This window comes from Alosa pseudoharengus, unplaced genomic scaffold, assembly GCF_046254945.1.
Source record: "Alosa pseudoharengus isolate Yale_2024_CS ecotype anadromous, Long Island Sound unplaced genomic scaffold, YU_APseudo_1.1 YU_APseudo_1.1_scf_5, whole genome shotgun sequence".
Classification (NCBI taxonomy): Eukaryota; Metazoa; Chordata; class Actinopteri; order Clupeiformes; family Clupeidae; genus Alosa; species Alosa pseudoharengus.
In genome coordinates this window covers 31,938,519-31,959,766 of record NW_027468837.1, presented here as the reverse complement: position 1 = coordinate 31,959,766, position 21,248 = coordinate 31,938,519, and the positions used below count along the sequence as shown (strand labels likewise).

The window sequence follows — 21,248 nt, the reverse complement described above, 5'->3', positions numbered from 1 at the left end:
GTTCCTGGCAGTCTTAAGTTTTAGGCCTAATTATCATATATTCAATAATTACACATTAAGCTGGTTAATTACTGTGATGCAGGGGAAAGTATCTTGATGTACAGTAAGTTACAACAAACCAATTGCCCGAGACTGGTTCCTCTGCATGCGGTACAGAAAGACTAATGTACAATGACTTGCATGGAAAGCTACTCCTGAAAGATGGAGAATTGTTTCTGACTAAGTACAAAACAAAAGGCCATCCAGACCAGGCTTCCATCCTTTATTGAGCTTTCAAATCATTTTCATCAAAATCTGATATTGCAGATATTGGCAAGAAGATAAATATCAGAACACAAAGTAGTTATGTACCTATTTTGGAAATAGAGTATAATTATGTACATCTATGTAATTGGACAAGAAAACACATATGTAAAGTGTTGATATTGTAGAGGTAATAGAGAAAAGAATCTGTTTTAAACAAATGGCTTTTGCCTTGGCTATTGGGTCTACCACTGTTTAAGTTGCTATGGGCATGTATTTATAAGATGTAAAGCTTTTTCTCTTCGACAGAAATATTAATATAGTTATGTCATGTCTGGGCAGGGCTTTCACAGTGGAACTGACCAGAAACTTTTGCATTTTCATTGTAAATCGAAAAAAAGTAAAAGAAAGCACAATGCAAGTGAAAAGGCAGGAACTGATCTCCAAAAACTCAATAATGATGGCATTGGCTACTGTGAGTTCTGAATCATCACATATTTTCAGCTTAATTACTGATCACTGTGACAGTCAGAAATGTACATTTCACCAATTCAATAAATGTGCTCCTCCAAAGTCTCAAGAGTTGCCCCTAAATCAAAAAGAGAAATAGGCTTTTTCTTGATTTACGGATTTTCATGAATCTACATTTGTAATACTAATAAATAACAGCGGTGAAAATTATTGAGAATTTTCTCCAGACAAACTCTGACTTAAGAAGCAGGTCTAGGAAGTGCAACTAAAACATATCGCACTATGTGCACTTTGAGGGGAAAATACACAAGCACTCCCTATTTAGGGGGAGTCTGCTGTAAAACCTCTACTTGGTCTAAAAAAAAAAAAAAGTATTTTTCAAGTCTCATTAATTTAGCACCACTTAAATCACCTCATTGACTTTCAATTAAATAAAATGTATTTCCATTAGGATGCAATCTAAATGTTGTATTAACATAATTTTATTTCACCACTGAGTGTCAAGTCACATTTTGAAAGAGATAGGTGATTTTCTGTTTTCTTTCGAAGGTCAAGAAAAGTAAAAGTAAACTGAATTGAAAAACCAAAATTCACTCATTCATAAATTCCACGTAAGACAAAAAGCAGACTTATTCCCATCTTAAAATAAAAGCTAAGAGCACTCACACATGCCCAGTCCTCTTTAACAGGCTTATGGGGCTTCAAAGGCCGCTGGTGCATTACGTTTCAGAGACAGAGCAGCACGTTTCTGTTGTTCAGCGGTACACTAAACCTCATTGCAAGGTAGCATGACAGGGCAGCATGAACCCAAACAGCATGCTTTGACTGACCTAAGACAGGGTCAGGGCTAGGCAGATTAAAAAGCATGTTTTTAAGCATGGCAAAAATGTGAAGATGAAAACTTCAAGCCGTGGAGAGAGAAAAATGAAACTATCAGCAATCCAATTTCTCTGGAGTAAGGTGGCCCTGATCAGTGGACATGGGGTGGGCTGACCAGTACACTCTAGGTGCACAATCCCAAAAAGAATCCAGTCTTCCAGACGAAGCACTATGTATTAAGAGTGCAGTCTGGTGGGGTTCAACGGGATTTAGCCAGTGCACATTTCATTTGGAAATATTGATCACTTTTGCATAAATGTCATCTCTGGTTATACACGGAGACTCACAAGCCACTCCTTCCAGGTCTCCTCACTTTACCTCTTCCACATGTACAACTTGCAATGCTTTGGTTGAGACAACATTTGCATTTGGCTTCTTTATTATTATTTTTTCTTTTTCTTTTTTCCCTATTGGGTGACAGAATGTATTCTATCTATTCATTTTAGGCAACTTCTAAAACATTCCTTTTGTCCAGACAAAGTTTGCATTGCCATTTCATTCACCCATTCTTTTGCAATTTGTTAAACTATGCTCTCCTGAGAGCAGGCAGCAAGCTCTAGAGAGAAAAGTCTTTGAGGTCACATATCAAATTATTATTTTTTTTTCTTTTGGCTGTCGCAGGCTCTTGGTGGTGATGCAAGTGAGAGACGGTTAAAAATAAGAGCAAGATGACAGGGGCCTATATATTTAAGTCTTAAAAAGAAAACGTCTGAAGTGGCCTCTGGGGGTGCATTGATCGGTCACATCTTGATTTTCATTTGTTTTGCTGTAATGTTTATCAGGCTTTTGCTTCAGCGCTTGTCCCGAAACCTCGGCGATGTTCAGTTGGTGTCCATGGTGTCATCAGGGGTTTCAGGCGCTCCCCCCAGGGAAGCAGATGCTGTTGACTTGGAGGGGCTGTCATTGTCTCTGCGTTGGTAGAATAGCACATAGGCTGCCTTTGTCTGTGGAGAGACACAGACAGATAGAATTACATTAGTTAGACACACATATATACACACACACACATACAAGGAACCAAGTGATGGCCACAACCAGGAAGTCTTGACATATTTTCAAAATTATTCATTCATCAAACGTCAATAGGCATGCATACTTCCTGGCAAACTAGAACAGGGACTTTTTCAAAATTACAACATATTGAGCAGAGTTAAATTTAACTGCACTGACCACAATCTGATCTTCGGAGGCGGATGATACACTGCTGTCATCGAAGTAATACCACTTTCCATCAACTTTGTTTTTCCCATAGGCCGTGTCTAGATGAGGAAGCAAGTCATCACACATCAATAGGAATGCTGTTTGTTATATGGCCACCTTTCTAACACCCATATTTATTAACACAACACAAGGTGCTCTATGAGCACAGCAAGAACTCAAACCAAAGCACTGTGTGGAGCAAAGTAAGAGAAAGTATCCATTAGGTTGAAAATGGATGACAGACACTTAAACAAGGAAATTATTAATCCATTTGTTCATTGCTTCTTACACATTAACAAAGCTGTTTAAAACATGTCAAATACAAGCTCAGGCAGCAGCTTAAGTACCATGACTACAACCTGGATGAATAACACTTTCTAAAGGGTTTCTTAAATGTTTGAGAAAGACAAACAGAACACACACTTCAGGGAAGTGATACCAGGTACAAAACAAAAGCATACAAGCAATATTTTTGGAAAGCAGATAAGTGTCTGAACATCTCATTTTACCTGAAACCATGTCAAACAAACCATAGTAGCACAGCACAGCATTAAGCTGTACAGTTGATCTGCCTGAGCAAGTGGACACAAGTGGACAATGAGCAAGTGGACATAACGAGCAGTTACTTACAGTGGCCTCCCCCCATGCCTCCGTAGTGGTTAGAGACAGCGATGAGATCATAAACATAGGGCTCAGCCTTTGGATCGCACACAAACTCTGACATGTTCAAGTCCCTAAGAAGACAAACATAACATTAGATCAAATCCCTAAGAAGAAAAACATAACATTAGATCAAATCCCCTGGAAGACAAACATAACATTAGATCAAATCCCTAAGAAGAAAAACATAACATTAGATCAAATCCCCTGGAAGACAAACATAACATTAGGTTCCTCAAACCAGTGGGACTACATAGGAATACATACACATCAATGACCATTTCATTTTCAACACCTTACATTTCAAATGATCACAGTTACCAAAAATAGGGCTTTAACGACCCATCAAATATTCAGTTATATTACATACACTACCGGTCACTTAGTTTGGGGTCACTTAGAAATTTCCATTCCACTCCGTTATAGACAGAATACCAGCGGAGATCAGTTTAATTGTTTTTTAATCAAACCAGCAGTTTTCAGATTACATTATGTGCTTACATAATTGCAAAAGGGTTCTCCAATGTTTTCTCAGTTATGATATCAGATTAGTAAACAGAATGTACCTTTGGAACATTGGATGAATGGTTGCTGATAATGGGTAATGTAGATATTGCATTAAAGATCAGCCATTTCTTTCTACAACTGTCGTGAACCCTTTCGAAATTATGTAAACACATAATGTAATCTGAAAACTGCTGCCCTGATTTAAAAAAACAATGCAACTGATCTCAGCTGGTATTCTGTCTATAATGGAGTGGAATGAAAATTAAGAATCTATCAATCTAGAATCAATCTCAGTGACCCCAAACCTTTGACCGGTAGTGTATTAGGTTACATTAAGGTTATGAGACCAAGGACAAATCTTTTGAGTTTGAGTCTACTGCACATAGGGACAATAACTGTTTTGTTTAAGGTGGAAAAACTGCAAGTCAGAGTCAGATTAAAAGGGCCTAAGGTCCCTGACAGGCCATTTCCTCTCTGGCTCCGGGATAAGTAGTGTGACTTAAGAGGAAACGATCCAAGCATTGTCTGTCTCACACAGACACAGACATATACTGTATAATAAATGCAATCTGCCTGCTGTTCTATATTCTCAATTGTTGTGGACAGTTTCCATCAACAAAACTAATGCTCCCTTCATCAATGCAGTGTTCTTATTGCTTAAAGAAGTTAAAACTTGAATGGCACGTCGGAGAGATTCTTATACAACTTGTCTGTTGGCCCAAATACACTCCCACACTCCACAATGCTTTCTATGGACTTGCTGCCCTCTAGTGAAAACATCTAGACATTTTCAAAACAATGTTATCTCTATTTGAAAAATGCATTTGCATATTCAAACATTCAGTTATGTCTGGAACTGATAATAAAATTTCATTTTCGTTTTGGTTTTCAAGGCTTTGCAAACCTTTATTAATGTCCTATACACAGAGTTCACCGAATTAGAACCAGGATTCCAGGTCCAGAGACACCAAAGCAAATTTACTTTCTATACCTTCCTTCTCTTATATTTAGTTTGAAGAAAATGGAAATGTGTGGTAGTTTCTGTTACAACATTCAATCTGCAATAAAAATAAATAAATAAAAAAAAACCTTCCTTCTGATGCACTGCTTCTGCATCTTTGAATGAACTAACTAAAAGACAGATGATTCAAATCCCCCATCTCTGGCTGCCCAAAGTACTACCTCTCAAGTTAAACACGTCCCAAACACAAACATTGAGAGAACATAGAGAGAAAGAACTTCTCTCTGAAAATATTTGGGTGTGGTGAAATAACTGGTTCCTGTGGTACGACTTCTCTGTTTCCCAAAAGTAACCAGGCAGCACTGATTACTTCACTTGAGAAATAAGGAAACTGAAACCTTTTTTGAAACCAATACAACCACCACTGCTGGTTCTGCTTTTTTGTAAAAGAGATTTGTGTAAACTCCCATCATGTGCAAATCCTCGATTTATGGGGAGTACACGGTGTTCCAAAGTATTATGCAAATTTGATTTAAGTGTCATACACATTTATGTTTTTGTTTTTCAATTAAACTCATGGATGGTATTGTGTCTCAGGGCTCTTTGGATCATTGAAATCAATCTCAGACACCTGTGATAATTACATAGTTTGCCAAATGAGCCCAATCAAACGAAAACTACTACTAGAAGGATGTTCCACATTAATAAGCATGCCATAGGTTTCAAGCAATATGGGAAAGTAAAAGGATCTCTCTGCTGCTGAAAAGCGTGAAATTGTGCACTACCTTGGACAAGGTATGAAAACATTGGATATTTCCCGAAAACGTATGCGTGATCATCGTACTGTGAAGAAATTTGTCGCTGATTCAGAGCACAGGCGGGTTCGTGCAGACAAAGGCATAATAAGGAAGGTTTCTGCCAGACAAATTCATAGGATTAAGAAAGCAGCTGCTAAAATGTCATTGCAAAGCAGCAAACAGGTATTTGAAGCCGCTGGTGCCTCTGGAGTCCTGCTAAACCTCAAGGTGTAAGATCCTCAAGAAGTTTGCAAGTGTGCATAAACCTACTATTCGGCCACCCCTAAACAATGCTCACAAGCAGAAATGGCTGCAGTGGGCTCAGGAATACATGAAGACTAATTTTCAAACAGTTTTGTTTTACGGATCAGTGCCGTGCAACCTTAGATGGTCCAGATGGATGGAGTAATGGATGATTGGTGAGGGTCACCATGTCCCAACAAGGCTGAGACGTCAGCAAGGAGGTGGCGGAGTCATGTTTTGGGCCGGTATCATATGGGGAGAGAGCTGGTAGGCCCCTTTAGGGTCCCTGACAGTGTGAAAATGACCTCGGCAAAGTATGTAGAGTTTCTGACTGACCAATTTCTTCTGTGGTACAAAAAAAGAACTGTGCCTTCCGTAGCAAAATCATCTTTATGCACAACAATGCACCATCTCATGCTGCAAAGAATACCTCTGGGTCATTGGCTGCTATGGGCATAAAAGGAGAGAAACTCATGGTATGGCCCCCATCTTCCCCTGACCTCAACCCTATTGAGAACCTTTGGCGCATCATCAAGCAAAAGATCTATGACCGTGGGAAGCAGTTCATATCCAAGCAGCAGCTCTGAGAGGCTATTCTGACATCCTGCAAAGACATTAAAGCAGAAACGGCTCCCACACACAGTTGCGTGCGTTGCAGTACTGGAGACACATCCCGTTCACTTTACATTGGCTTACGTCATCCGTTGCCGAACTGAATTGTGGGTCCGTTGCGTCGGGTTGCGTCGCGTTGCTCCCATCACTCGCGTTAAGAAGTTCAACTTTTGCTGCACCAACGGACGGCACCGGCGAATCAAGCCAATCGACGGACGGCACCAGACAATCAAATTACGGCTATACCTTAAGTCATTTGCATAGCTACCGTCGGGAACATCTACTGGCATGCATTGACGGAACGCAACTGTGTGTGGGAGCCGAAACTCTCCAAGAACTCACAAGTTCAATGGATGCAAGAATTGTGAAGGTGATATCAATAAAGGGGTCCTACGTTAACATGTAACTTGTCCTATTAAGATGATTTTGATTGAAACAACTTTTGATTGAATTTATATGACCCCCTAATGCTGCAAATTCAACACATTAACATTTTCAGTTCTTTACAACCTATAAAATGTCTTATATAATTTGGAACAGTGCATTTTGAGTTTTCTTATTTTTTAATAAAATACTGTTATAATTGTTTGTTCAATAAAATTCATTTTTCATCAACTATTTAGGAAAATCTGAGAAATTGTAATTTGCATAATAATTTGGAATGCAGTGTATTCAGGGCTCAAAATTAGCTCCCGCCAATGGAGAGTATATTTTTGTATTGGCGGCTGGATTATGGCAGGTACTGTGCCACTTTGGCGTGAGTAAAACGGTTGCTTATCAACTGCTAGAAGAGGCTACTTCAGTCTGTCACGTGAAATTGGCTTGCCATATCAACTTCGCTTAGCATCAGTGTTGTGTTGTCCAATATTGACATGGTCAGATTTATTTTCCGATAGGCTATGCAGCTATTGCCAAAACAACAAATGAAACTTCACGAGTCTTACAGTTATTTGGTTACCCTTTCATGCATCTGCTAAGAAAACAACTAGATCGCCACACAAATAGAACTTGAAAGTATCAGATGTTGCATAGAAATGTAGCCTATTACTTGATTACTTGCCTACTTTCACTTTCAATGACAGCTAACAAACTACTCATAGAACTATATGAAAGACGTGATTCATAGCTCAAAACCCGTTGCCACGGTCAAATTTTTGCAGTGATCATTATAGCAAAGATCCTTGATTACTGACCAAGATAGAGCGACGTTTGCTCCGCTTCAACACTGTCTGATTATAGGCTACAAAATTATTGGACCTCCGAACATTGGGAAGGCCCGTTCATTTGAATGGAACTTGCAGCGGAACTTGAGAACTTCTGCAGTGTTCTGAAAAGGTGTACAATAGGCCAATAATAGGTTACTTTCAAAATGGTTATGGAAAGCATTGTTTAGTTTTGGCCAGTAAAACATATGTCTGGCCGGTAATTTTTTTAATCTACCAGCCACTTTGGCTAGTAGACCAAAAAGTTAATTTCGACCCCTGGGAGTAATTCAAAGAGAGCAAACTAAAACGTCTGAATTGGGAAGTAAAATGTCTTGTAAAAATGACTATGAATGATGGCAGTTTTAATTAGAACACCAAACTAGTAACCAAGTACACCTTGGTGTCAAAACCAAAAAGCTTGGAAAAGCAAGCTCCTACCTGCCTCATATCAAAACTTACCAACTACCTATGTATCTATCCATTTAATGAGCAAAACACACAGACATAATTTTGTGAAAAATCATAAATAAGTACACTCCATTTACCTGATTGGGAAGTCTACCACAGTGTCCAACTTGTCTCTCCAACAGCGATTATAGGAGAAGCGCTTAAGATGCACCACTAAGAGACGAGGCAGTGACCACAGATCAAACTTCTTGGTGGCCTGCTGGTGCTTTTTACACGCTGGGCAATACCTGCCAAAGACATGAACTTATCATAAGGAGAAGTGGCTATTTTAGGTACAAGAGAGCAGGTCGAGTGGGTGCAAGTGTTAATGCCCACCAGGGGTCGTGCTCTCCTAGCGTCTCCATGGTAGTGAAGAGCTCAATGCACTCCCTCAGCGCTATGGTAGACTTCTTCTTCTGTGGCTGCACCATACTCTCATGCTTCTCATAGGCCTGGACCGGGAAGGAGGGCAGAGTTACATTAATCATATACCAAACAACAAAACACTGCCTCTATCCAAGAGTTTTATACGTGATGTTAAATCAGGGTTGTTAATGAATAATCGACGATCGATTATTTGTCATTAAGAAATTAGTCGACTGAATTTAAAACCAAATGAATAATCGCTACGGTCTTGCGCATTTTTAAAGCAGCACAAATCTGGCGTGGTGGAAAATCAACACAATAGGAGTCCCGAGGCTTGCTAAATTGGCACGGTGCTACGTGTACTCACGACCTCCATCCCATCTGAGCGAGTATTTTCAGAAGCAGGTACACAGTAACCCTAGTACAGTACACAGTACACAGTAACCCTATTGCGCACACCTCACCCCCAGAACATGTAGATATGTTCATTTTTTTGTTAGCCTACAAGCGTCCAGCCCATTTTTTTAAGGTAAACAATAAATTAATTGTTGTGACTATCCAACACAGTTTAAAAGGTTGAATGAAACATGGCATTTTTTTCCTGGCCTATTTGAAAGTAACCTGCAATAGGCTATGTTCCATTGTGCAGCCTTATTTAATTGGCAATAAATAAATTGCTGTGACTATTAAATACAGTTTAAAAAGCTGAATGTAATAAGGGTACACCATGTTTTCATTATTGTTATTCATTTTTTTTTTGTTTTCCTACAAGTGTCTTGTCTATTTCTTTTCCAAGCCTATAAGCAACATGTTGCGTTGCGCAGCAATAAGCCATGTAAAATTGCCAATAAATGTTGCCGCGGCGATCATATAACTAGTTTAAAGTTGAATGTAAAATGGCATTTTTCAATAAAGTAATTTATTGAGGAACTTATTAGGTCTGTTGTGCGTGTGGTGATGGGGCGGGCGGGTGACGTCAGGGTTGAATGAATAATCGATTACTGTTCATTAACGTTAGTGAAAGTCCATTAAGAAATTTCCTGTAAATTTGCAATCCTATTTTCAATATCATCAAACTCACTTCTGCCTCTTGGTCATCATAACACGTCTTCTTAATGTCTGAATCCCAGTCAATAGCCACTGTGGAATGCGCTGCAACACAAGGGGAACCATCATCAGCTTGTTTTTTTCTCTTAATCATAGATCTACACATGCAAAACAGGTCTTGCTGAATTCAAAACACACAAACTATTTCACAACCTTTGTTATACAAAAACAATGTTCAAGTATGAGCGTGTCTCATGTACTCTTGAGGCAAACATACCGTAAAACTTCAAATAATAGCTGAGTCCCAAATAGACGCCTGTCTCTTTTAAACGCCTGGCGTGGCTACAGGTTTGGGTTAAATGCCGAGAGGCCTGGTCTGATTTTTAGTTTCGGGTTGTACTTAATCTTCTAAAACCCATCAGATCGTCTGTTTAAAGCCCAATTCACACCAAAGATTCGCAAAGACACGAAACCGTTGCAGAAAGGAGTTGCAGCGGTGTGAATTAGATGTTGCACATCGTTGCAAGCCATCGCAAAGCATTCACCACGTCTAGTCACAGTTGCAAGGTTTTAGAACGTTGCATCAAGTTGCTGTTTAATAGAATGTTGCAGCTCATCTCGTCCCGAATCTTTGGTGTGATTTGGGCTTAAGTATGGTGCAGACTGCGTACGCTAACATTATGATTAGATGGCATTAAAAGACTGCGGTGGGGAAAAGCTAGAGATCCAAATTGTATAACTTTTTTCAATATGAACTATGCCTATGTCCGACTGCTTCATTGTTCATCGTTCAGCAGGCAACAAAACAAAAGGGTTCGGGAACGTTATTCTTTATTCTAAATGCGTACCGCCATGGCGATAAAGAGAAAGAAGTAGGCTATGATTTGAAATGCAATACTGTTGTCAAATTTGCCAAATAAAATACGGGAGAAAGGATATGGTTCATGTTCATGCTGTTTCATTCATGCCGAAAAGGAGGGAGAATGAAACATTACGCATATTCCACTTTTGCATAAATAATTCCTGAACGGTTTTGGTCAGGGTTGATAATGCAACTGTATTTGACAAAGGACCGATATAGGCTAGGTTGCTAATGACAAAATATGAGCTTTCAGTGTGATACGATCTCTTTGTAAATTACGTTTGATTAAAACGTGTTTCATCTGTTCTGGCTATCCCCGCTATTTGGATCTTACTGTATCTCACTCAATGAACAACATCTTAACACTAAATGATTGATGATCCGTAATTGTCAACAGATAGCCAAGTCATATAGGTAGACATTCAGTGTGTTTGAAATAATTCATTCGATAATATTTTCCATCTTAGCAGAGGAAAAGTTTTGTGTAAAGGGAATTAAAAGCCCGTCTCTAATACTAGCCGGTGCAGTTTGGCGATTTGGGAAAATAAAAGCCCGGGCTATTATTTGGAATTTTACGGTAAGAGACTTCAAAGACCTCACAGCGTCCAGAACACTCACTTGTTAGTTTGAGGATGTTTCCGTCACATGGCAGGGGGCTGATGTTGGCTGTGCCATACGAGTTCACCATACTGAAGGAGAAGAGGCGGCCGCGCACCGCCCCAGGCTTCTTCTCTGCATTCCCGTTGGCCTCGTTTTCCTGCTCTGAGCCCTCCTCCTCTCCGTCCACCGTCTCCGTCTGACTGTTCTCCGGCTCGGGGCTGACCTGGTGGTCCATGGCCTCCTCATCTTCACCTGCAAACCACACAGCCACGTCACACACACACACACATCAGCTCTGCGAACACTGGAGGATTCAAACATGACATGTTCGACCAAAAAAAAGGGAGTTCTGCGGCCACGCTGGGGTGGAAGACTCACCGTCGCAGGTGCCATTGCGGCCTTTATAGGTGTCCGAGTGGCTGCTGAGTCCATTGCTGGAGCCTGCGCTCCACGACGCCCCCTCTGACGAAGGGCTTGCATACGCGTCGTTGTGATTGGATGAGGCTGCGCAGTCTGACGCCTGGCTGCTGCAGCTGCTCGAGGCTGTGGCTGAGGCTAGCGGTCGGTTCTCAGCGACGGACACCTGGGAGCGCTTCACATAACGCCTACAACAACAAGAGAGCAAGGAAGCTGAGAGGATATATAAAGGGCCAGCTATACTGAACTTTTGCTACAGCGATACACCACATAGAAACTACAAACATAATTACAAAACAAAAGCAAAGACTGTCAGGGCTTATGTCCAAGGGTACACTCACCCAATTCGTTCCAGAACCTTATGATAGAGGGTGTCTATGGAAAGGTTGTTGCGGGGGACAGTGATGAGCAGGGGCTGGCCAAACAGCATGGTGCCAGAGGAGTAGCCACCACCTTGCTTGTAGTGGCGCTCGCGGAAGTACACAGGCAGGTTCATCTTTTCACTGTCCTCCTCTTGCACCTCATACCTAGACAAGAACAGTCATGTAAAGTACTTAGCATAAACTAAACTAAAGTTGTTCTATTAAAGTTTACATGTTTACTACAAACACAATAGAAGTGTGTGATAAAACACATTAGGTTCCAATGGGCAGGTACGCTGAATGAACACCTACACAAATATGTCGTCTTTTTCCATGATATGGTTGAGGCCATCCTCTCGCCGGTAGATCTTGTGAAACCGATGATTGTAAACATCAGCCACCACCATCTGGGCAAAGAAGTTTAACATGAGTCAGTCACCATCAAATAAATAAAGTAAATAAAAGAGTTACAGATGCAAAGCTGTCTACAGAGAGCTACTGTTTCTAGAATTTTCATTAATAAACAGGGTTAATCAAATTCATCACTTTCAGTGATCTTTAATCAAAGGCTAAAGAGCTAATTATCTGTGACTACATGAGACATGGATAACAAATCCCTGAGGAGAGTACTCTGACCTTCTCTGCTGGAACTCCACACAGCTTGGCCAGGGCACTGCACAGGTCTGACACTACACCCAACTTAGGCACCACCACTCTGTACTGTGATGGGAAACAGAACATGTGGGAAAGACTTTCATAATGTTCAACATCTAGCAGTTAACTACATTTTTAATAGGAAATGGATTATGACTGGACACAAGACGTATTATAATAGAGCCCAATCGACAGCGATTATCATCAGAGGAGAGAATGCCAAGAAATATTCCAGCCGAAAACCCAGAGGAACAAAAAAAAAAAAAAAACATGGCTTTTCCCATAAACCCTTACCTGTGTGGGTTTACTCTGAGGATCAGAGCGGACCATGAAGACTTCCATGGTGCGGTCCTTCTTCATGGGCAAGGGCAGGGTGAGGTAGCAGAAAGGGTCAAATGTCACTGATACCTTGGAGCACTCAGGGCAGACTAGAGTGGACTTGAACAGACCATGGAAGATGTCTACGATGATCGAGTCGTTCCTCAGGCGATGGTTTGTCCATGCCTCCTTCGCTACAATCTGTTCAAGACAGATAGGTTAAATCCATATGCATATATATGCACCTCTAACACACACAGGTGCACACACACAGGCGCACACACATACATAGAGGCACTATGGGTAGGCGATATAGACAAAAAATAATATCTCGATATTTTTTGTGATTTTGACGATAACGATAATTAGTCAATATCCTTTAAAAAGTCCGAGTTACTTTACAGCTCATTATTTATGAATAGCATTATTACAATAATAACCAATAACCTAACCTATGACTTTTTAACCAAACCAATTGTCACTCTATGACACATTTCCAATTCTGCCCCCACTTGTATGTGTGGCAATGACATGGTCTAGCCAGCTACATTACAGAGGATAGATAGGCCTGACAGTTTCCCAAGAGAAAGTCAGAAGCTGAAGTTCCTTTCAAACCTTTACTTAGGTTTCACCAGAGCCCGTCTGTCCTTATTAGACATTCTCTGGTTTCACTGTAAAACTAAGTAGACCTTACAGAATAGAAACTAATGCATTAGCTTATGGCTAATGTATATGAGAAATCCCATAGAGATGCTAACAGTTAGGATAATCGATAAAAGTTTATATTTAGAGCGAACTTCAGTCCATTTACAAAAAGGTAACATAAGAAGATTTCTTTGTTTACAACTGACTATTAAAATACTCAAAGGCTAGCCTAATGTTTACATATAATACCGTGACTTTAACTCATCAATGGCACTTGAACGAAGTAGCTGCACAAAATAAACATTAGGCTGCGTGTGACAACGTGGACCACTAGCAATCACGTGACTTGCTCTGCTACAGCCAGGGGCTTCTCTCGCATTCACCTCCTGGCTTAGTGAATGTATGGGGGTTCAATGCGTGATTTCGAGTGTTTTCCCCTAAGTAATTTAAATGCTATTTGCACATCGTTAAAACAGCAATCACGATATTATAGCAGACGATATATATCGCCCACCCCTAAGAGGCACACACACAAACACACAAGTAGCTTGAGTATCTACAGGTAAACATAGAGGGCATGCTACAAAGTATGTTTGACAAGTGCACGGGATACTTTCGCCCACTTCAGTCTCTGGAGAGTGAGCACTACCTCATCAGGCCGACCTTCGGCATCCCTCAAGCTCAGATAAGGCTTCTTCTTGACGCGGTTTAGGTCTTCGTGGAGGCCGTCCAACAGGAAAGCCAGCAGCTCCTGGGAGTCCTGCTGTTGATACCCTGAGAACTGCGGGGCAAAGCGGCCCACTTGGGTCTGAAGAAAAGAACAACATTTGTGGGTCAATCTCTCCAAAAGCAAAATAAAGTGTCTGACTGCCCAGATAAGTGTTAGCCCTGGATTCCACACTTGAAAAGACTAAGTCACAGGCTGTGCTGCTTACTTTAAATGTGCGCGGGGCAACGTAACTGCTGCGACTCAGCCACATCTGCTTGACCAGGTCAGCGTAGGCCTCCGCGATCTCGCCCCTCATCCCCAATGGATTTTCCCTGTTGATCTCTACCTCGTACTGGTCATTCAGAAAGTACTCCGTGAGTGGGGACGCATTGCTCAGGCACTGAAAAAGAAGAAAGTATACTGATCAAGAAGTCACGCATGCTGATCCAGTGATTAAACTTTTACTTAATTATTGACAGTGACTATAGTTAGTAATTCTGAACTTCAACTAAATTATGCAGGATGACTGGGTTTACCTGGAGGGCAGAATTCATGAAGCATGTGTTGCCTAGGTTACTGAGTCCACACAGGCCAGGCTGGGATGCTGATTCTCTGTAGCTATAGCTTGAGCTGTAGGAGTTGTACCCTCCCAACCTGAGGACAATGCATACATCAGCACAAGTCGCAGGTGGAACAAAGATATTTTCTCTAAATAGAAAATGAATTTTATACTATCTTGAACAAAAGTAGCTAAAACATGTCTTCTTTCACTTTATCAGAACATGGGAAAATGATGACATAACACCAGACACATAACCTAAATAAGACCTGATGGTTAGGCACAATGACATTAAACTACGGTCATTAAATTACACCCCATTAGCCACATGCAGAGGTGGTACTTAAAAATGAAAATCCTTTAAATATATATTATTGTATTTTGAACAGCATGCCTGTTTCCAGAGGAGCTGCTATTATTCAGCATATAGCCTGATGAACTGTCTCCATTGGTGACTGTTGAAGATATTGTTGCAGACGAGTTGGAGGAGAGCTTTGGGGACGTAGTGAAATTTCGGGATGTGGGTGTACTAGACCTGAAATCAGACAGACAAAATGTGGTTCATTTCTATGCTTTTGTCTCCACATAATACGCAACTCAGCCTCCAAGCCAAACTGACAGTGGTGAACTGGTTTCAATATGTCTCCAGAAGCCGTTTTGCCCCAAGCCAACTAGTTTGGATGGTTTCATGGATTAGACCGTTAGTTTATAGGAGAGATGCTAACGGTCTAATCTGATTCAATGAGCTGGAGCTAAAAGTGCTACTGTCAGACTCAGAGAACGGCTGGATGAACTGGGGAAAGGTAAAACTCAATTGTTTAACTCAAGGGGAGGTGGAAAACAAGTGTATTTCCCCAAATGGTGGAATATTCCTTTAAAGATCAAATTCTGCCAATGGGTACACACTACTGTAAACATTTCAGAATATATGCAGTTTTGTTCCTCTGGAAGATAATGAACAGGACCCCAAGTTTAGTTTTTTTTAGTGCCCTTATCAACTGTCACTGAGGGGCAAAGAAATGTTGCCTACAAGCACCATGGCCTAGTATCTCATGATGAAATGAGCACTGTTTAGCTGACTTAAGCAACTGCATAGGTGGATCTAAAAATAGTGATACTAACAATGTTGCGTAAACACCTTAGAAGTAGCATTATGCACCTGGGACACAACCTGAGAGGCAGGCAGGAAAAAGAATATAACCTTGTTTGTTATAGGTCACTTGGAATAAAAGAGTCAGCTAAATGACTAAATGCAATAAACTACAGTAAGAGCAGACAGCACAGTGAGAGCTGCACACTGAAGGAGGGCATTAGCTTACTTGAGATGGGCATTCTGTCTGGGCCATGTCCCATCCTCGTTCTTCCGCTCAATCACCAGCACCTGCAGGCAAAATGCCCGTGAGACACAAAGTCACCAACATCAACACCACCACCACAACCGACAGGTTGTTAAGGTCTGATTGGTAATACTGAGCCAAACTGTGTGCTGCAGCACGCCCCCCCCCCCTCCCCCCTTTAATAATCATTTATAATTTGCCCGATGTAATCATGTAATAGCTCCTCCATCTTTCTTGATACCATTTTTCTTGTTTAAGGAATATCACATTCACATGCAACAAGCAGTCAATCATACACAGCACAACAACAAACTTTATCTGGATTCAGAGGTAGCAAAAAGTTGTCCGTTACATTATGCTGTATAGCTGAAAGACATTGACAAAAACTGTAGGAATTCTTAAAAAGGATGCCTGAGCATGTACCTGACCTACCAGCTTGTCACGCTGAACAGAAAAAATGAAAATGAAAGCAGGGAAACAGACAGATGCTAGGCTATGGGTTCACTCGGGAAGCGAGTGTTTTGGTTGCAGGGGGCAATTAAAGAGCAAAAAACTTATGTTGTGGCTTTTGTAAGCTTCATATCATGGTGGAGTACCACAAGAGAAAACAGTTTGTGAAACAGTGTTCTAGACAATTTCATAAGCTAATTTCAGATGGGAATGCGCTTCAAAACATGTAATAAACAAAGACCTTGTATTCAGAGTTATCCCTAATCAACTCTTGGAACTCTCTATTTCAAAACTAAATCTATAAACTTGGCCAAACTTTTATTTCTAGTCTAAATACAGTATGCTCATGCTTGAGAACTTCACAAATGAATTAAGACATGTCTGAGAAATATTTTTTTAAAGAAATATTGGGATCCAAGTGGACTCTCCTTACCTGACCCTGAAACAGGCCAGCATCCTGCACAGTGCTGTCTGGCTTGTTCAACTGCTCATAGGTGTTGCTCATGTATTTATTCCACAATCGCGTCTCCTTTTCCGTAGGGATGTCAAAGAGTGACCTCATTTCCTTTTCAATTGTGTCTGAGCCAAAGAACAAGGTATGCAATTAGGCATGGAACGTGCATATTCCCACAGAACAAACTTGATATACAAATCATCAGAACCTGAATATATTCCAAAAAAAAAAAAAAAAGAAAGTCTTACCAATTGTGTCTGCTTTGCTGAAATGACGTGTAACCACGTTGTCCATATTGTCATTTTCACACAAGTTCAGCTCCAACAGATACACTTCCACTTTACAGTGCTTAACAAACATGCCATGCTCTACTACCTAAAAACAGAACCCACAACAAAACAGTGAGCGCAACAGCGCAGCAGAATACAGACATTGTACAACCACAATCACTCCAGAACAATTGAGTGACATAACGCAACACACAAAACACATGAAACCCTGAGAGAGTTTACAACAGACAGAACCGTTAGAATGGGTAAAATACCTTTCTGACGATGGGTTTCTGGCCTTCAAGACAGCCATACCAGCTGACAAGCTTGGTCCATGCCTCTGTGGGCATCAGGACATAGTCCAGCTCATCTATGAGGTGTTCCTTTAATGTCTGTGTGTCGTAATCTGTCCATAAAAATAGGAGTACACATAAGTTATTTTACATATAATGTTATGTACATACAATATGTACAACTTCACAACCCTTTTTCTTTGTCTTTTGGGAAAATCTATTCTCACTTTACCTGAGAAAAGGCCTGAATTGTCTATTGGTCCAGGATACAGGCTGTGTTCGCCAACATTGTACATATCCCAGCTGTCGAAGCCAACATACTTCTTCCATTGCTTGAACCATCGACTGTCAATCAAATACCTATAGAGATAAAACTACTGCAATAAATTGGCAGTGTGGACTTACAACTTTAGTTACACCCTGTGGGTCTATGTGATAAAAAGGGAACAAATTAACACAAAGAATGTGAAAACAGGCTAAAGAATATAGGTCCCTAACAAAGTCAAACTGTGTACAGGATCACATTTGCCAGTATAGATAGCAACAGCCAACTAGGATATCTTAAGCTCATCTTAAGAGAGAATGTTCCACTCCATAAGCTTGTTAGGCGGACTCCATGTAACCACCACAGACAGCAGTTGTATTATTGAAAGGAGTGTCAAATTTGACATCAGCCAAATGGTTTGCCTGTTGACAACTCTATTTGTCAGAGGTACAGCACAGTTGACTAGGGTACAAGTTTCAACACAACTGGCTTAACCAGAATTACTTACATCCCTCAAGGCAGTTACTTGCCATGTATCTGTAACAGAGTCGACAAGTGCCTATAGATTGGTCGACAGGCAACACAGCCCCACCACTATAGTTAAACGCATAAGTCAAAATAACATGTCAAACGGTCTGATGGGGCCAGGAGCCGTTTAACCAGACCACCCAGTGAAGTACATTCACCAATGTTATATCACCAGGCTAGCATAACGTGCATGAAAAGTACAGATTACACGTTAATCCGGTTAATCTACCCATAGATGTTTGTTGTTACAGTACTAAGGTTGACCACAGATGATTTTGTGACAGAGTGACGGGTGGGTGTCAAATAAATGTCGCTGGGTATTATCCAGTACCAATGACAAAGCATTAGCCTGCTAAGTTAGCAAGATAGCATCTAGCTAGCAACGCCAACTCCTACTAAACGTCAGCTAAGTTTATAATTAGCTATGCTACCTGGCAAGTTCACAACATAGATTATAAGAATTTAACGTCACAAAATGTACTTAACTTCTTACTAGCTTCACTTAATAACAACAGTAAAAATAACCACGCAGCTAGTTTATGTTACTTAACGTTGACTAGGCGGCTAACGTTAATGTTAAGTTTGCCAAACACCGTAAGGTTAGCTAACGCGGCTAACGTTAGTGGTAACGTAGTGTAAGTTAACTAAGTTGTGTTAGAACAAACGGCACGTTAAGGTTAAAGAGAACTAAATGTCTAGCTAGCAAATAAGTTATATTAACGCTTAACGTTAACGACTGTTGATTGATTGGCTTGCTAGGTGAATGATTCAGTGAGCTAACCTCCATTCAAGGCGTAACGTTACGTTGTATGACTTCCTGTGTTAATGTTAGCCACCCAAACAAATGTAACATTTTAGCTACGTTAACGTTAGCTGGTACGTTAGTGTTAATCTATCGAGAAAATCTCTGGGGAATGATATTACCATTGATTTTAGCCAAGATACCTGGCTTGGTACCTAGCAATAGATAGCCATATAACTAAGTAGCATGCATGTAACGTTATGTTAGCTAGCAATAACTCATGTTGATGAGGTGACCAAACTCAAGCTTCTGAGGTACCGTTAGCCTACGTTACACAAGTTAGTCTCCAGAACACATCTGTTGTTTAACGTTACTTAGTAAAAGTAGAATGGCTGACAGTGGTTAACGTTACAGGCTGGCATTCTCACATCTGAGAATGCAGTAACGTTAGCGTTACTTGTACAGCAAGCCCACCGTTTATGTTACGTTATTACAGCATAGCACCCCACTCTACACTATCAATTCGTGTTACAAACGCCATAGCTAGCTATATATCTACGTTAGCTAGCAATCTTTGGGGTCCAACTTCGTAGTAACATTAGCATACGAACACGGGCTCTTAGCTAACTGCCAAGCTAGCCAGCGACTGTTCCCTCTCCGAAGCCACTGTTGTTCCACAGCTTGCCTTACCACTCATCTCCCTTTCGGAGTGTGGTTTTCAGTAGTGTCCCGATGGTCTGCTTTTGACATTCGGTTGAAGGTACAGGTATCTGGGCCGGCACTGGCTCTGTCTCGGCGTCTGCCGCGTTACCCGAGTCGGGTCCGCCTCCCTCCGCCATCGTGCAGTGAGTGAACGCCGGAGTCGTAGGCGCGCGGCTGCAGCGGCAGCTTGATGACAAGGTAACAGGCTAACAAGCTAACTACTGGTGTAGCTAGCTAGTAGCTAGCAATAGCAGGAGTAACGTTGGGTAGATACCGAGTAATAACGCAGGGGGGCATCGTGGCTATTTAGTTGCTCCTATTCGTCAATAGAGGCGCAGTCTTGTGCGGGCCGTTTTTCGGCATAGAAAATAACGTAACCATGAGCTATGATCGTCAGTATGCCGCTGGCCAGAACTGGACATGACAGTGAGCGTGACGTCCTTAAAATGTTAACATTACATTAAACAGCTAGCTCTGGCTAATATATATATATATATATATATATATATATATATATAAGACAAAAAAACTCTCTTATTTGATGTTTACAATTAAACTACTAATGATGTAATGTTGTAACGTTATTTTCATTCACATTTATGAAATCTGATAACTTACATTATTGAATGTATGATACTGTTTCTCTGTATGCGCTCTAAGATCTTTGCTCTGTACCATAGACTGTATATAATTATATTCCTCTTTTTAGTCAACTTTAGCAGAGGTGGCAATAATTCTGGAGGATACTGTATATCCTGCCGGGTAAGGAGAGTTGCTTTGATGGTGCGTTTGGCAGGGCACTGCAGTCATGGGCTGTACAGTTTGCACACCAGGTGATGCTACCTGTTAGAACACTCTCCACTGCTGAGGAGTAGAAAACCTTCAATATGGATGCTGACACTTGAATTTGCAGCTGACATAGGAAGTACAACTTGGATTTCGAAATGAGTGTGCTGGGTCCATGTGAAGTCCTCTGATGTGCACACCGAGGTATTTAAAACGTTCAACCCTTTCCACAGGCTGCCTACTGATCTTTAATGGAGTGTAACTGCTCTGCTGTCTCAGTAGTTCACCACAATTTCCTTTGTTTTGCTGACATTCAGGGTCTTCCCAGGGTTTTTGAACTGGCACAACTGTGCAACATTCTCTGCCTGATTCAGGTAGGCCTGTTTATTGTTGTTGCTGATCAAGCCCACCACCACTGTGTCATCTGCAAATTTGATGATGGAGGTGTGACTGCTGCTGGCTCTACAGTCATGAGTATAGATGTTGTACAGTGCGGGACTCAAAACACAGTCTTGGGGGGCACCTGTGCTGATGTGCCAGATGTCAGACCACCCACTCACTCCTCCTCTTTGTGAGCAGAGTGAGGGGGACTATGGTGTTGAATGCTGAACTATAATCAATGAACAGCATTAACGTGTACAGTACCCTCCAGAATGAT

The 21,248-nt window shown here is 41.0% G+C and overlaps 1 protein-coding gene across 1 annotated transcript; it reads right to left on the bottom strand.

Moving 5' to 3' along the window:
* Positions 1–248: 248 nt before the first annotated feature.
* On the bottom strand, positions 249–19,995 carry usp4 (ubiquitin specific peptidase 4 (proto-oncogene)). Its single transcript, XM_076269069.1, has 22 exons — positions 19,793–19,995; positions 17,800–17,927; positions 17,550–17,680; positions 17,254–17,380; positions 16,985–17,130; positions 16,084–16,145; positions 15,159–15,299; positions 14,742–14,859; positions 14,432–14,605; positions 14,146–14,304; positions 12,828–13,052; positions 12,516–12,599; positions 12,192–12,286; positions 11,859–12,044; positions 11,479–11,705; positions 11,119–11,352; positions 9,673–9,743; positions 8,562–8,677; positions 8,324–8,473; positions 3,424–3,527; positions 2,764–2,852; positions 249–2,537 (listed from the first exon to the last, which is right to left on the bottom strand). The coding sequence occupies exons 1-22, from the start codon at positions 19,939–19,941 to the stop codon at positions 2,415–2,417; spliced, it is 3,039 nt and encodes a 1,012-aa protein (XP_076125184.1). The 5' UTR covers positions 19,942–19,995; the 3' UTR covers positions 249–2,414.
* Positions 19,996–21,248: the final 1,253 nt, after the last annotated feature.